General features: G+C 31.6%; 1 protein-coding gene across 2 annotated transcripts in view; it reads left to right on the plus strand.

Annotated features, from left to right (window-relative positions):
* Positions 1-34: 34 nt before the first annotated feature.
* Ctu1 (Cytosolic thiouridylase subunit 1) overlaps positions 35-17997 on the plus strand; it is a 74957-nt gene continuing 56994 nt past the window's right edge. The window contains exons 1-4 of one of the 2 annotated variants that reach the window (XM_085817002.1): positions 35-345; positions 9196-9319; positions 16624-16742; positions 16885-16941. In XM_085817002.1, the coding sequence (XP_085673128.1) occupies positions 289-345; positions 9196-9319; positions 16624-16742; positions 16885-16941 (357 nt within the window). In that variant the 5' untranslated portion in view covers positions 35-288. The remainder of the gene's footprint in view (positions 346-9195; positions 9320-16623; positions 16743-16884; positions 16942-17997) is intronic. The other variant, XM_085817003.1, reaches the window with a different exon arrangement.

The following is a 17997-nucleotide window of genomic DNA, read 5'->3' on the forward strand; positions in this document are numbered from 1 at the left end:
AACTATTATTATTGTTTGATTTCTGCGTATAAAGACTTAAAGAATGCAAAACGAGCCCGCGTGCTAATGTTTTCTATATCTACGTCGAAATAATTTGTGAATTTTAAATAACAGGTTTTATAGTGTAATTAAAGGAAAGAAACATATGTGTTTAAAAGTAATTCAACATTTAATTATAGTTGTTTTGTCTTAATATTCAAAAACATAATTTTATAGAAGCGTGACCAGAAATAAAAGTTATAGCATATTTGCATGTTATTATCAAAGAATTATCTGTCCATTTAAAATATGCCCATTTGTACGAAGTGTGAAAAGAATCCTGCTACAGTGAAACGCCCGAAAACAGTAAGTATTTCTGTGAAATTTCGTGAGTTTTTGTACTACGAGTTATGGGCATAATTTATTTTAAAGATTTAGGTTGTTTAACTGCAGTGATTTTTGGGGGGGGGGGTAAAACAGAGGATCGCCTAATTATATAGTGCGTATCGATGTGTACATGGACAAAGTCAATTCTGTTCTCAACTATGATGTTTCTGGAAATGTAAATAGAAAAAGGCCAATGGCTGTGTTAAGACACATCACTTTGCATTGTTTTGTATTATATAATCTTTGTATTGTATACTCAGTTAATCTGTGTTCCTAATGATAATTAGCCGCACTCTTACCATGTTATACCTCTTATGTTCCTTTCCATTTATGCTTTCTCTTCATTACTGCTATTATTATGACACACTATTACTGGCATATCTTTGTAAACCTGCTTATCTGTTGCTTCGCACATAACTCAATGCCTCACAGCACCTTCTGCCTTTTTTGGACTTGGTGCAGTGCTGATGATATTGAGCTGAGCATTTTTTCGTGTTCACAAACATCGCTTGATGGACTATGACATTGGACTCTATATTTTACTTGACGTGATTTTATTCCTTTCCTCCATATTTCATATGGACTTCACCGAACCACAAGAGAATTATGAACTCACATGTGTTCGAAAATCAAATGTTGTGTTATACTGGGAAAGCGAAAGCATCGCGTGAACCCAAGAGAGCTTCGGTATCGTGCCTGAACCGAAGAGGGAGTGCACAATGCCAAGTTTGTGCAGTTCTCTGATGTTTTCTTAAGTGAAAATAGGTTGATGTGTACATGGATACCGAGTTTAAACAATTCTTTGACTTGATATTTTCAAAGTGGCAATTTTGAGAAATGCACGAAGCAGTGGGTGATTCTGCACTTTCCCTTTTTTGCTTTATTTGTGCAATTTTGAAATTAAAATGTTTAGATAGAAGACTATCATAGAATTGAGTTTCTTGTAAGGATCAACACTGTCAGTGGCTCAGCTGATCCGCAGGATAGTTAGCCAGATTGCATTGCTGATGGAACCAACTTTATAACTTATGTTGAGAACTGAGAACTTTCTTCTTGGGTCTGACTTTGTACTTCAGTAAACGACATAAAGATATTGGAATTGTCATATTAAGTGATGTTGAAAGGTGGGCATTGGTTCTGTGGTTTACCCTTCCACATATGAGCACAGGTGAGTGATGGCTGAAGTATTTAATTGATACAAAACATTGCTGTTTCCTGAGATTGTCTTTGATCAAGTGCAATCTAAATGTCAAAGGCTATTTGGTAGCTCAGTTAAGTGTGTGCAAAGTCATGCAGCATAAGATGCATATTGCTATTGTTTCGCCTTACGAAATGCTGGTCAAGCAACCACAGTTCCACTGGAAAAGTGTGAAGGAAGAAAACAGAGTTCACACATTGCAGTATTAAACAGACGTATGATATACATATGCACTGAATGTAAATAAAATGTAGAATAGAAAGAAAGGAATGCTGTCAAGTGCAGCACACAGCATTTACATATATTAAAGCACACTCATCCGAATGAAGAAGCAAACTTAGAAGTGTTGATGTTGTAAAAATATTGATTGTACAGAATGTTGAATCTGTATCTTGATAATATGATGTTATTTATTAAAAAAGACAGGGTTAGGTGGAGATACTATGCTTGTAAGAATCAACGTCAGAAAAGGCAGTTTGTTTGAGAACTGTTTTTCTTTCCCTTCACAACTGCCATAAGATTAATTTATTTAGGATCGATGCAATTGACATCTGTGGTGACCTGCCTTTTACAACTCAACACTGCCAGTCTGATAACTCATAGCAATGAAAAACAAAATAATGTTTATTCTATTCTTAATATAGATACCAAAAAAATTTAGTTGATCTTTACAATATGGTAACTGATAGTTTGGCGACATTTTGGAGGCGATAAAGGTTACTACCTGGGACTTTGTTATAATGTGAGCAGTACTCAGTTCCGATTACGCATTATTTTGTGTGGGGGAAATGAGAGATCATGGGATATGCCATGTGATATTAATGGACGAATTACTGTTCTTTAATCGGGAAAAAATCTGGCAATTTTGTATTTGGCTTTATTCTGTGTTGTGTGAAATAGTGTTTGTGAATTTTTGTATCCCATGGCCGTAACTAAAGTGAATTCGAAATGGGTATTTAGTGGTATTGAAAAGGATAGTAATAAATGTTTTTTAAGGTTGTGCGAGAGAGAAATAAAGATGTTTTATTATGTTATTTATTTTACCTGGTATCTTGCTTTGAAAGATAAGTATGATTTTAAAGATTCTGAAACAGAAGGAAGAAAAGTGTATCCGCCACGTAATAAAGATTCTGAAGAAGATTAGGTAAGTTAGTATTTTTAATTATTTGAGGATATTATTTTTATGCATTGTTGTAAATGTAAGGTGGAAAGGAATTTGGTATTATTGGGAAAATTGTTATTAACAATGATTTAGTTTAAAGTAATTAGGATTGTAAGGTAATTTTTATTAATTTAATGTATGTGCTCATTTATATTTTAAGTAGTGTTTTTGAATTTAATTATATTTTAATGAAATGATAGTTATTTTGTGAATTTTATGTTTGTAGGAATTTGGTATACGTTTAAGTTGAAAGAAACGTGCATGGAAATAATTTAAATATTTGATATTAAGTATTTGTAATGCTTGCGGTATGAATTCGTTGGTGACGTGTATAATGTAATAGATGATTTAGAGGTAAAAGTTTTTGGATATTCTATTTATTTTATATGTGGAAATGTTGATATTTGTAAAGGGTAAATACGTTTTCGCGATCATGTAATTTCATATATGTTCTTTTTACCGGGTTTAAAGATTGAGAAAATTGTCATGTATTTTCGTGAAATTTATTAATTTATGAGAAAAAAGCAGTGTACATGGATATAGTGAAGAGTGTGCGCAATGCCATTTTTGTGCAATTCTGGGATGTTGTTTTTTTAAGTAAAAATAAGTCGACGTGTACATGGTTTAGTGATATTGTAATGAAATGATAGTTATTTTGTGAATTTTATGCTTGTAGGAATTTGGTATACGTTTAAGTTGAAATAAACGTGCATGGAAATAATTTAAATATTTGATATTAAGTATTTGTAATGCTTGCGGTATAAATCCATTGGTGACGTGTATAATGTAATAGATGATTTAGAGGTAAAAGTTTTTGGATATTCTATTTATTTTATATGTGGAAATGTTGATATTTGTAAAGGGTAAATACTTTTTCGCGATCATGTAATTTCATATATGTTCTTTTTACCGGGTTTAAAGATTGAGAAAATTGTCATGTATTTTCGTGAAATTTTTTTAATTTATGAGAAAAAAGCAGTGTACATGGATATAGTGCAGAGTGTGCGCAATGCCATTTTTGTGCAATTCTGGGATGTTTTTTTAAGTAAAAATAAGTTGCGGTGTACATGGTTTATGTGTATGTGTTATTTTGAAAAATGCGTAAGGAGGATGGTATTATGCAGTTTTTCCTAATTTTGCAGTGAATATTTGTCATGATTAAGCAGGTTTGTTTGATAAAATTTCTAGCATAAGTGTAATTCGGCTAGTAGATTGTTGGAAGAAGTTTTCAGGAGATAAAAAGAAAAGAAATATGTCTTTACTTCGTGAAGACAAAATGGCGGCGGGGGAAAAAAAATAGAGGGTTGCTGTAGGAGAGTTGGTCGCGAAAATTTCCCCAAAAAATCGCCAAGTTACCATAATGTAAAGATCAACCAAAATTTATTGTATTAATGATCTGTTTTTGTTACCATAGTTGCTTGTCCAGCTATGTTTTATTTATTATTTAAATTATAATAATATTTATTATAATTTAATAATAATATTTATTATTTAAATAAATAATATTTTATGATTTTTATTTTGTTATGAAATAAAAGCATTTATTTGACAGCTAAATAAATGCTGTGTGTGAGGATACTTAGGATAGTGATACTTAGATATATTTAGGATACTTGTGTGAGGATAGGAAACTAATATAGCAACGTTTTATATGGCCTAGCATGCAAAAGGACATAGCCAACTGGACGCGTTCGTGCTTGGAGTGCCAAAGATCTAAAATTGTCAGACACACCACCAGCCAACTTAAAAATTTTAATTTGCCTTCATCTCGCTTCAGTCACATGCACCTTGAATTTGTCGGGCCATTGTTGCCTTCTAATGGATATTCCTATATTCTTACTTGCACTGATCAATTTACTTGCTGGCCTGAAGCCGTTCCTTTAGTAGATATTTCAGCTGATATGGTGGCAAAGGCATTTTACACCATTTGGAGTTCCAGAGCAGATTTCTAGTACGCATAACTACATTATACCAGGCAAATATATAGATGCAAAAATATTAGGTTTATTGATAAATAAACTGCTTAATCATGACAAATATTCACTGCAAAATTGGGAAAAAGTGCACAATACCATACTCCTTACGCGTTTTTCAAAATAACACATACACATAAACCATGTACACGCCAACTTATTTTTACTTAAAAAAACATCCCGGAATTGCACAAAAATGGCATTGCACACACTCTTCACTATATCCATGTACACTGCTTTTTTCTCATAAATTAGAAAAATTTCACAAAAATACATGACAATTTTCTCAATCTTTAAACCCGGTAAAAAGAACATATATGAAATTACCTGATCGCGAAAACGTATTTACCCTTTACAAATATGAACATTTCCACATATAAAATAAATAAAATATCCAAAAACTTTTACCTCTAAATCATCTATTACATTATACATGTCACCAACGAATTCATACCGCAAGCATTACACATACTTAGTATCAAATATTTAAATTATTTCCATGCACGTTTATTTCAACTTAAACGTATACCAAATTCCTACAAACAGAAAATTCACAAAATAACTATCATTTAATTAAAATATCACTAAACCATGTACACGTCGACTTATTTTTACTTAAAAAAACATCCCAGAATTGCACAAAAATGGCATTGCGCACACTCTTCACTATATCCATGTACACTGCTTTTTTCTCATAAATTAGAAAAATTTCACGAAAATACATGACAATTTTCTCAATCTTTAAATCCGGTAAAAAGAACATATATGAAATTACCTGATCGCGAAAAAGTATTTACCCTTTCCAAATATGAACATTTCCACATGTAAAATAAATAAAATATCCAAAAACTTTTACCTCTAAATCATCTATTATATTATAAACGTCACCAACGAATTCATACCGCAACCATTACAAATACTTAGTGTCAGATATTTAAATTATTTCCATGCACGTTTACTTCAACTAAAACGTATACCAAATTCCTACAAACATAAAATTCACAAAATAACTATCATTTCATTAAAATATAATTAAATTCAAAAACACTACTTAAAATATAAATGAGCACATACATTAAATTAATAAAAATTACCTTACAATCCTAATTACTTTAAACTAAATCATTGCTAATAACAATTTTCCCAATAATACCAAATTCCTTTCCACCTTACATTTAGAACAATGCATGAAAATAATATCCTCAAATAATTAAAAATACTAACTTACCTAATCTTCTTCAGAATCTTGATTACATGGCGGATACACTTTTCTAATTCATTCAATAAAATTATTGAAAGATTTTTTCTGCGAATTTTTCCTCCATACTTCCTCTGCTAAATAAAAAGCAAACTTCTCTTTATCACAATGCCTAAATACCCATTTCGAATTCACTTTAATTAGGGCCATGGGATCCAAAAATTAAACAACACTGTTTCACACAACACAGAATAAAGCTAAATACAAAATTTCCACATTTTTTCCCGATTTCCCCCCTTTTCCGATTAAAGAACCGTAATTCGTCCATTAGTATCACATGACATATCCCATGATCTCTCATTTCCCTCACGCAAAATAATGCGTAATCGGAACTGAGTACTGCTCACATTATTACCAAAGTCCCAGGTAGTAACCTTTATCGCCTCCAAAATGTCGCCAAACTACCAGTTACCATATCGTAAAGATCAACCATTCATGCCTTTTTTTCGGGGTTTGTGCATGGGTTCAAGACTACGACCGTCGGTTTTTGTATAGCCATGTCAATAAAGCATCATACTCGCAGTAATAAACAAAATTTTCATTCACAGATTTTAGGACAGGTAAGATAAATGCCTCATGGTGCAAAATATTAGATCAGTATGCCATCCAGCAATATTGGATATAAATAGTACCAGATCAATTAATACCATTAATATAAATTCAACAGGCCATCTCCAACATGGAAAATGCAGTTACATTGTCTTGAATTTAATAAAAAATTTGGCTATTTAACAGAAATGTGTTGCACTGCCCAAATTAAAATATTTTAAAGTGTGTTATCATTCAGCAAAGTGTAAAATATTTAATTTTTCATGCAATAACACACACACATCAACATGTGTGTTATTGCATTACACACATTTTCTTTGCTTTTGAAACTGCATTTGTAATAGTCTTCATAGAGCATTACTTTTGCTGTGAAATCAATTACGCCACTAAAGCAAAAATTGGTTACTCAATTTGCACCTTAAGGATGATTTAAAAAAAAAAAAATGGCATCAAGAGCTTCAGAAACAAACTCGCAATGGGAGAAAGGCTGGAAAACTTTCAAGTACGTAATGCTCATGCCTATTTGTATAAAACAAACGAGCTAAGGAAAGCAAGAATGTAAAATATTCGAGTACGCACTGCTCGATCTAGACGAACACTGCACGCTGATTTAAATCTTGGTGCATTCCATTATGATGCTAATTATGACTACAGTCTTCATCCAAGTATGGTCGTTGGACAGATCGATAAATTGTAATGTATTGCAGAGCCTTCAAATTTAAGAATGAAGCACCAGGACTGTTGCTATGGGAGTAGAAAAGTGAAACTGCCCGCACCAGATGAAAAAAATATATTGTGTATCTAAAAGCATTTCAATAAACAAAATTAAAACACTTTCTTTTCTTTAAGTAGCACTACAACGCATAGAGGGTAACAACTAGCTATCTCCATGCTTTTCACATGGTCAGTTGTACATAGCTTATTCAATGGTAGGAACTGGAAAAAATTTGTACATTTTTACTCCTGGTGGTAAAACTAGAAATACTGTACATCGCACACCTTTACAATAAAAATTCTTTTAAGTGAATTGTCTTTTTTTAATAAAAATAAGTTATAACAGATGAAAACACACTCACCTGATTTTGTTACATCAAAGATCAATAATTAGAGAAGGATTACAGTGGTGTCATTTTCTCTGTTGTTAGATACATTACTCTCAATCTAACTTAACTGGCATCAGGTACTTCCGCTAGTAAATAAATAAAGCAAATTCTTTTAACATCCCTCTACTTTTGAAAGATTCAGCATTCACACACACTTTAAAGAACCAACTATGCACAAAAGTTGAGGGCCGCCTGTACATATTAACATGACCACCTTAGTAGAAGTGGCCAAAATTTCAGAATGGGCAACTCTGGTAACCATATATGCAGAACAATTCTTCTGGTAACTATGCTCATAACAATCCTTCAGACAAACAGCAACAACATTTTTGTATGCATTTGTAGTATTCTAGTTCCAATGGTTTTTTAGACAAACCATGATATTTTTTGCCTTAAACTTAGGGTTAAAGTATGATCTTTTGAAATTTGCCAGCAATGGAAAAAACTGCAATAAAGCTTTTGTGGGAATACAGAATTTTGCCAAAAATTTTCTAAAAGGAACAATGATGAAATGTGCTTCATAGACAGCCACTCTTGCCAAGATTTGTTTGAAGCCGAGTCTCCACAATTCTGCTTTTTTTTTTTTAAGCGAAAACAGATAGCTATATAATTCAGAGAAGAATATCATAAAAAAATTACAGAAAGATTTGAATAAAAATAAGTGTTTGAAAAGTGCTTTATTTTTTAGTGTATCACATAATCATTATTTAATTAAAGTTTGTGTTTTAAATTGCTAAAGTATGTGTTCTTTTTATTTAGTGATAATGTTTACCAACATACTGTAACTATTGACAGTTTGGATATCTTTCTTCAAAAAAAGGCCACCAACTCGTACCTAGTCAGTAACTTCGACTTGTACCTGTGTGTTACCCTGTAAAAAACTACTAAATTGCATTATGATGATTGGATTAATATGCAAGTACCTACCCATATTTTATTTATCAATAAACCTAATATTTTTGCATCTATATATTTGCCTGGTATAATGTACTTATGTGTACTAGAAATCTGAACTCCAAATGGTGTAAAATGCCTTTGCCACCATATCAGCTGAAATATCTACTAAAGGAACGGCTTCAGGCCAGCAAGTAAATTGATCAGTGCAAGTAAGAATATAGGAATATCCATTAGAAGGCAACAATGGCCCAACCAAGTCAAGGTGCATGTGATTTGTTTGATAAAATTTCTAGCATAAGTGTAATTCGGCTACTAGATTGTTGGAAGAAGTGTTCAGTAGATAAAAAGAAAAGAAACATGTCTTTACTTCGTGAAGACAAAATGGCGGCGGGGAAAAAAAATAGAGGGTTGCTGTAGGAGAGTTGGTTGCCAAATTTTCGCCAAAAAATCGCCAAGTTACCATAATGTAAAGATCAACCATGCATGAATGTTTGTTAAGTATATAGTAGTTTATTTGCAGCATAGTATGCTCAAATATTACCAAATAAAGAATCTTCTTCAGACTTTTATTTTATTTAAAATATAAAATACTGTCAAATTAAAAGTCTTCTTGAAAGGCTGGTGGGAGACTCTCATATCCATTCCCAAGGGTGTAACTGACAAAAATTATATTTTCACTTTTTTTCCAGGGTCATACTGTTTGCAAAGATTGCTTCTTTGAAGTCTTTGAAACTGAAATCCATGAAACTATAATTAGAGGCAATTTATTCAAAGAAGGTGAATATGTTGCGATTGCGGCATCAGGAGGAAAAGGTAAATATAATTTAAAATAGCACATTTATGTTCTAAATTAATTGTCGTTTTATAAATTTAATTCATTAAAAAATTACTGAGGTAAAAATAGAGGTACTTGTTGATTTTACTAGTGATGAGCAATTAATCACTAAATTTAGTGATGTTTATCACTAAGTGATATGGCAAAATTGTAACTGCAACCAAATAAAATTTTTTTTCATATTCTATACTTTCATAATAATAATAATAATTTGCATCTGAACTTTAAAGTTTTTCTTCAGATAGTGTGTCTTCACATTTGCAAAACAAACATACATTCTCATAAGCTAAAAATCAAACTCAAAAACGAAGAAATAAGAATTTGAAAGCATTTTCAAAGGTGCCTGCTCTCCCGATTTATGACCATACTCCCACCAACCTGATTTGTGACCTATTTCTCCTCACTTTCTCTTATTTGTAAAGTTTCTCATGATTTTTATGTAGCTTGGTTTCATTATTTGCATGCAGGGAAGTGATTTTCGGCATCTGAAAGCACATAGTTTTTCTCTAGATTACATATAAAAGAACACTAAAGTCATTCTTTCAGTTACACATGATGGTGTGCTTTTGCTATGTGTGTGAGAGTATATGTGTCCGAAAACATTCCATTCAGTTCTCCAATGAGCTTCAAGTGCTACTTCAGGTCATCTGGCATATGATTTGGACCATGATCACAAAGCAAGAACGAGGTAGTTATTTTGTTTGTCTTTCCGCTAAGTGCTCCGAGTTACACATGCTTTCAAGAAATAATTTAAGAAAATGTATCCTTTATCTTAGTTATGTCTGAAAAAGGGGAAATACTCATATTCTTTTCGAAAATCATAACCAGATAATGGTACCAGATGTAAGAATCATAACCTTCTATTATTTCGTTACGGAAATACATTTGCAGTATGTACCATTTGTCATTCTGCTTTTTCGATTTTGCACGATGGAAGGGACAGTGTTCTTAAACATGTGCAAGCACAAAAACACAAGGACCACATGGGTTGTATTGAAAAAAATTTAAAAATTAAAATTTGCTGTGGAAACAAAGGACTAAAAATTTATTAACACAGAATGTCTGTTCTCTTGACTTTTTTACTGGAGCACAACCTGCCACTGAATGCATCAGATCATGCCTGCAACTTTATTTAGAAAAATGTTTCCCAGTAGAGAAATAGCTAAGAAATACTCAAATGCAATGGTAAAAATGGTAGAAATTATTAGAGAAATGCATATAAAATATAAATCTTCAGGTATTGATTGCATTAAAACGATTCCATTCTGCCTCTCCTTAGGTGAAATAATAATAGTGATTCAAAACTGTATCCAATTGTTATTTCTTTCTTTAACCCTAGTGTTCAGAAATTGAGTGTAATTTTTGTCCCCACTTTAGTAGGAGATTTGACAGGCTTTAATGTAGTGTAGCTAATTATTAAAAAGGAAATGTAGTTCTATATAATTGCTTAGCACTTTTTGTCGACAGCACACCAATAATAGAAGACTTTAAGATTTCTGTTATATGCATCTTAAAAGAAAATTCAGATTTGCAAATTATGAGGTGCATCTACCACCACCTCTTAAATTTAGCAGCTGGAAAAAGGGGCAGCTTCTTTACCAATAATTATGAATGAATACATTGTTGATATTTATTATTGTTTTAAAATTAGTTCTAAAAGGAAGGAAGAATTGAAGAACCTGCTTCTTACAATTTTTAAGGAAGAAGTAAAGGCTTCTGAAGTTAAGATAAAAAGCTCTTTGAAAGTTATAGAATACTTAAAGTAAATGGAGCTGTAGTAACTACTTTCACTGCTAAAAATAAATGTGAGAAAAATAAAGTAATTTCTGCTCCTATTAGCAATTTAATTGGCAATTCTCAAAATAATACTACAAAAATAAGCATAAAACTGATACAACGCTCTGAAAATTAAAAAAAAAAAAAAAAAAAAAAAAAAAATTTCTGGAGAAGGGAAACATTTTTTGATCTAAATGCTTTTTTGCTGTGTAAATTTTTTGTTTTTGTTTTGCATTTTTAGCTTAAATTGGGTGTTCAAGATGTGGTTTTTTGAATTGCGTTTTTAAAAACATTTTAGGCTTAAAGTTCGAAATATAGACAAAAAATTTAGATAGTAATATTAGGGCATGGAGTTTCTCGCCAGTTCCATAATTAATTATATTTTTTTCACTCATTACTTAAAAAACTGCTGAATCATAATTACACTTTTTATCTTTTTTCATAAAAGTGAAAATTTTCTTTGGATTTTTTCATTAACTAAAAAGGTTGCACTGCAGTGATATCTTGGAATCCAAGCTTAATCCATTCTGGAATCCTGTTTGAGCTCCAAGACAATTAAAAATATAAAAACTTTTATTTAAGGAGTGATGAAAGCTGGAGGAGAGAGATTATTGCTTAGGACATGAGTCATCTTCCATAACATCACCGGAAAACTGCATTTCTTGTGGTACTGATATCTGCATTCTTTGTCGTTACATGCTGTTTGCTAAGTTACCACTTTTAGGAAGGTTGAATCACTGGTTCTGATGCCTTTTGAGAACTCATGTTTCAAAATGGTCATGGAGGATATCATAGTGATCCTACTAGAACTCTCTGAGCGTCATTTCCACTTCATGTGTAATTTCAAAACATCTCTTGAACATAACTATGGTGTAAATTTTTTGGAGATTGCTGATCTATAGGTTGGATAAGAGAAGTGATACTGGGAGAGGCAAATTTTATTGAAGCTATATTTGCCCTCCAAATCATCATCTAAGCCTGGAGGATGAACAGTAAAAAATAGCATAAAAATCCATGCTTTCACTTCCAATCTCCATCTAATATTATGTTTATTCTTTTTATTTATTTATTTATTTATTTAAGGCCAGGTTAAGTCATTTTGAGGCCCCTGCAAGTTATCGTGTATCTTCAACAAATCCTTCTTATATTTTCTCTGTATGTTTTGACTGACAGCACAGATACAATTTAAACTAAACAATGACACTTCGTGGACCCGATATATCAATATATTTATTTGTATGGTCACATAAATTATGATAAATGATTTTTTATGTTTGTAATCCAGTTTATTTATTGCAGAAGTATTCTACATATAAAAATACATGTTCATCCTAATTCACATTTAAATTTGTTTATAGAAAAGATGTTTAAATTCTGCATTTGGAATCAGTATAACCTAAGAATATTGAATGTAACAGAAAGCATATTATCTTCCAGAAACTATATTTTCATCGGTACTGTTTTGTTATTGGAACTGGATTCAGAAATGTATTTATGTATGTACATATATGTGTATATGTATGCACACACATACATTCATATATATACACACACACACACATACATATCATATATAAATATATGTAAGCATATATATGTAAGATAAAAATGTATGAATCAGAATTATAATATAACTATAAACATTAATTCTTCCTCTCTATTCTAAAATCGTAATAACTTATCTGCATTGCGTCATTCAAATTAATCATGTGATCTTACGTAACCGTTAATACCAGATGCCTCTTGACGACCAATACCGAATTGTAAACCAAAACTTTTCTCTTCGCGTACTTCCATCTTTCATAACTACGCACTTCAGCTTTTGCTCTCTACTGTGCTAAGATGAAATTTCGCTGGCTTGCTTTCTATCCCAACAATATCAAAAATGTAAATCTTCTGTGGAAAGGCACGACTAGAGTGCCAAGTGATTGTGGCCACAAATATCAATTGGAAATAAAAATGGAATTAAAACTGCCTCAACTGCCAAGTTCTTTAAATACTACACAATCAAATTCTTCTTCTGTATGGGTCTAATCACGCATCTACAGTGTTCCGTCTTTTCCTTGTGCTTTTAATATTATGACATATATACAGTCAAAAGTCGTTAATCCGGACTCGTCCGGACTTCGGCGATTCCGGATTATCGATTTTTCCGGATTATAGATCATCAGTTTAAATCGCGTAAGATGGCATGCAGAAATTCTAAAATTAAAAATATGAAACCGTAATTTATGAACTAAAGAACAATTATGATTTAAAGGGTATCAAAATTTACAAAAAAAAAAAGCTTAATATTTATTTGTTTACTTTATTAAACATTTCTTTCAATGTAAGTTGTTTAAGTTGCTTCGTTTTATGTGATAATACTTTCTCTTTAATTCTATAAACAGACATATATTCTTGTTCAGTTACAAAGTTCTGCTGTTCAAGTCCCGTAATTGCTGTGCCGAGAATACCAACTAACTCGTCAATCGAAATTTTTTCATTTTCACTAACCTCTCTGTCACTTTCTTCATGTCCTTATCCATTTTTTGCAGCAATTACACTTTTTGTTTGATGGACATCGAAGCATACTTTCGTTTTGTAGATCCTTTGGCAGCTCCAGCATCGGAAATTCTATTTGACATAATCGAAAGTTCAAGTTTACCTTTATAGTATTGCTCTTACAGAATACAAAAAATAATAAGCGGGATCCAATTCGAAAATTAAGGAACAATGCAATCATCAACATTAACTGAAATAGATAATTAGATAATTTTAGCTTATACCGTTCGTTATACATAAAACGCGCACGCGAAAACGTATTCTGCGCTTGCGCACACGCAAATGCGCAGTCATAAGAAGTCTTACGCGCACGCGTAAACGCCTATGTGCATGTGTCAGCGCGTTGCATGCGCAGAAAGTTTTTAGCTTTGAGGTCCGGATTATAGATCATTCCGGATTATGGGTGTCCGAATTAACGACTTTTGACTGTATATGCATATATTAACACATCCATCCATACATATGAAATATGAGTATTATTAAGATAAAACAACTGAACAGAAAAGTAAACTTAAGGACAAAATCTGATTTCTAAATATCTATTTAAAACTAAAAGAATGTACTTATTAATCTTTTGGTGACAACAGCCAAGTTGTGATGGCTATTGTCATCAAAATTTTAATGACAATACTTAATTAGAAGAAGCAGTAACAATACTTGGTGATTTTAAGCTTCTGGTTTCGAGAATGTACAGTTGAGTCACAAATTTCTCTTACTTATGTTTAATATATTGTGGTCTTAGCCATTGTCATTCACCTTTCATTTCATCCACAAAGTCGCAATGTAATTTTTGATAGCTGTGCAGATTTGCAATAAATGTACGAAAAATTATTTAATATGAAAACATCTTGCAGGGCTTCTCTCAAGTTCATTACCCATGCAACGGCGAGTGTTGGGGGTTTCAAGCAGGGCTAGAATAACCACTAATATCACCATATAAGAATGTAAGGTGATCTTTTATTGGCTTATTGTCTGATGCAAACTTTTCTTGCTTCCTTTCTTTTTTTTTTAGATATATGTTCATCCGGACAATTTTTTCCAAAAGTAGTGTATTTTTTCACAGTTGAACATCTAGTTCAAAACATATATACTTCATTGTTCATGAACTCCTTTGCAAACTTGTCTGTTGCTTCTAAATTATCACTTGTACCCTATCTATGCATAACAACATCATGAATCATAGACCTTTCCCTAAAGTTCTCGAACAGTCTCCCAGTGGCATTAAATTTCTCTTTTGAGCATTAGTATCAAACATGTCTTTTACTAAATCATCATGGCGGTCCTTACCTTTCTCACAAATTAGTGTCTTAAAAATCATATCGCCAGCGAACTGTTTTTTTATTAACCTGAACTAAGAGAAGTTTTTTATATCTTCCATAGTTTTTGGTTTCTTAGGGATCAGTATCATAATTCCTTTCACCACATCAGCTGTTTTGAATTGTCTTTATTTATCAAAATAGTACAAATAATAAGCCACTAGGAATAAGATGAGTCACATATATACCAGTAACATTTTTAGTGATAATATCTTACTTCAGTCATAGCTCATACAAATTTCCTCATGTTATTATTTTTCTCACTATATTTTTAGGACCCATGGCAAATACACTAAAGTTATTAATTAATGGCTAATCTTTGCTGTACAGTACTCCTTAGTTATTTCTGAAAAAATCGCCAAGCAGTATTGGTTGTTCAGGAAATCTGGAAGACCGCTGCACTTTTTTATAGTAGTAATCCTTTCGTATAGACCTGGGTTTTTGGTTTTTTGCTATTTTTTTCAGTTGCTGTCTTTGCTTGCACGTGCGTGTTATGGTCTTGGATTTTGAACTTGTTATTATTTTGCTGTGGATACCATTATTTGAGTATTTCTGAGGTCGGTAAGAGGATGAATGTTGATTTACAGCAGATGAGCCAAAACAATGAAAAATTTAATTGAATTGCTTACCTGGAGGATGGAGGAGATGGTAGTGGGAAGCCTAAACATATGCACGTGAAAAAAAAGTATGTTAAAAGATTGACATTTTGTTTATTTATTTGTCTCTGTGTGTTAATTATTGTTTAAAAGTTTTGTAGCTTAATGTTTTTATGTTAGGAAATATGTATTTTTGGTTATTTATTCCTTTCTGGTTGTGTTATTTTGGGTTATTTGTTCATCTCTGTGTGTTAAGACAGCAGCGAATTTTTTCTGGTTACCATGATAGTTTTAACTTTGTTTTAGCTTCCTGATTTTCTTTAAGTGAAAATAGATGAATGTGTACATGGACAAAGTTAAGGCATTGCTCAGTGCCTTGTTTGTGCAATTCTCTGTTTTTTAAAAATTTTTTTTAAAGTGAAAATAGGTCAACGTGTACATGAACAAAGTTAAGGCAGTGCACAATGCCTAGTTTGTGCAATTCTCTGATGTTTTTTTTAAGTGAAAATAGGTTCATGTGTACATGGGCACCGAGTTTGTGTAAGTCTTTGACTTCTTATTTTGGCTTTGTGTAGCAGCCATCTTGAAATTTTCACATATCGTTTCTGGCGCTGATCATGGTGTCAAAAAAGAAGCGATTCACCAAGGGGTACCGTAGAGTAAACTTTTACCTCATTAATGTATTAAAAAGTAACATAAAACAGCTACTAGAGCATAAAATGCATATTTAACTCGGGGAAATATGCATAAACTCACATGAGCAACATACTGGATATTCAAATTCTGAAGCAGCATTCCAGTTATGGGGGAAAATATATTTGAATTTTGCATTCAGGTTTTAAGTTCAACTTCTAAAGCATTTCAGATTCCAGGAGCAATATTGTAATTAGGTCTTTCATGAAAGCAAACATTCATAAAGTAACATATACCTGTATTTGTTACTATATATGTTTTTTGCTTCATAATAAAATTAACAAATTCTTATTTTTAAAATTTATTCTTTTTGTATCATTTTCTGATTATAATTGAAAAATTTTAATGCATTTTTAGATTCAACAGTTTTAGCATATATTATGAAGCTATTAAATAAACGTTATTCTTATGGTTTAAAGCTTGTTCTGTTATCAATTGATGAAGGCATCACTGGATACCGAGATGACTCACTTGAGGTAATCACATCTACATTGGAATGTTTAATATTTTATATAAATTTGCAATATAAGTATTACTGTCTAGTTTTTTACTGTAAAAAGTATGATAACGTTTGTGTCTATATATATATATATATATATGAAATCTCTTATTTTTTAGTCAGTAAAAAGAAATGAAAAAGACTATGGTATTCCACTTAAAATTTTATCTTATAGTGTAAGTATTTTATTTATAATTAATTTTGATTTTATTCACCCAAGAAAAAATTTCAGAGGCTGCTATTTATTTTATAACATTAATAAAATTTTGTTATACATATTTTTGGTTGTTTCTGATTATCCACACCCCTGAAAACTATTCACAAGGCGATGCACTATATCGGCAAAACAAAAAGCGTATCTGGCAATCGAGATATGGGCATGTTGCAGCCCATGGGTGTACAGTTCCATCTCTAAACTGAACACACATTATTACCCCCTTGTAAAGAATCAACCAGAATGTGGAATTTGCTGCCTGATTTTTTTTTAAAAAATTTGCATTTCTTCAAAAATATGACATTTTGCCCAACAGTAGAGGATGTAAAAATTTGCATTCTGTGAAGTTTACTTTGTAAACAGTTTGATTTTATAGATGAAAATGTGTGTGCAGTTTTCTTATTTTTTTTTAATGAAAATAGATCATCATATACATGGAAAGAACAACAACAGTGCACAGTGGCAAATTTTTGCAGTTCTGTAATGTTTTTTAAGTGAAAGCAAATTATTTTGTACATGCGGAGAACAACATCTCAAATAACAAAAGAAAAAAAAAAAAAAAAAAAAGGATTTCTTGAAAAAGGTTTTATTACAAAGTTTCGTGCTTTTTAAGCTTTTTACCTGTTGTTTAAGGTGCTTTTTTACCTTTTCTTTACTAGAATGGCAACTTTAACAAGAGTGTGGATAATCATAACTACTATATCTTTTTTTTAAAAAATCCATCATTATCATCCATCATATCATGTTATCCATCATTTGTATAAAATAGTTTGATTCTACTTATTTTACACTAAAATGAGCCATTCTTTGTATCAATATGCAATTTTCATACACACGTCTTTAAAAAAAAGAAAACCTTAATTACAACATGAATGCATGTTCTTACAGAAAAAACACTACTGGAGCATGCTTCTTTTAAAACATCAGCTAACTCTCGCCAGACTAATCCACAAATTGGTTAATCTTCACCTGGATAATTGAAAGTGCTCTGTGTGTACAAATAAAAGAAACAACACAA

The sequence above is a fragment of the Stegodyphus dumicola genome, chromosome 5, assembly GCF_044657685.1.
Source record: "Stegodyphus dumicola isolate Sdum_Otavi_A_Nest chromosome 5, ASM4465768v1".
Lineage (NCBI taxonomy): Eukaryota > Metazoa > Arthropoda > Arachnida > Araneae > Eresidae > Stegodyphus > Stegodyphus dumicola.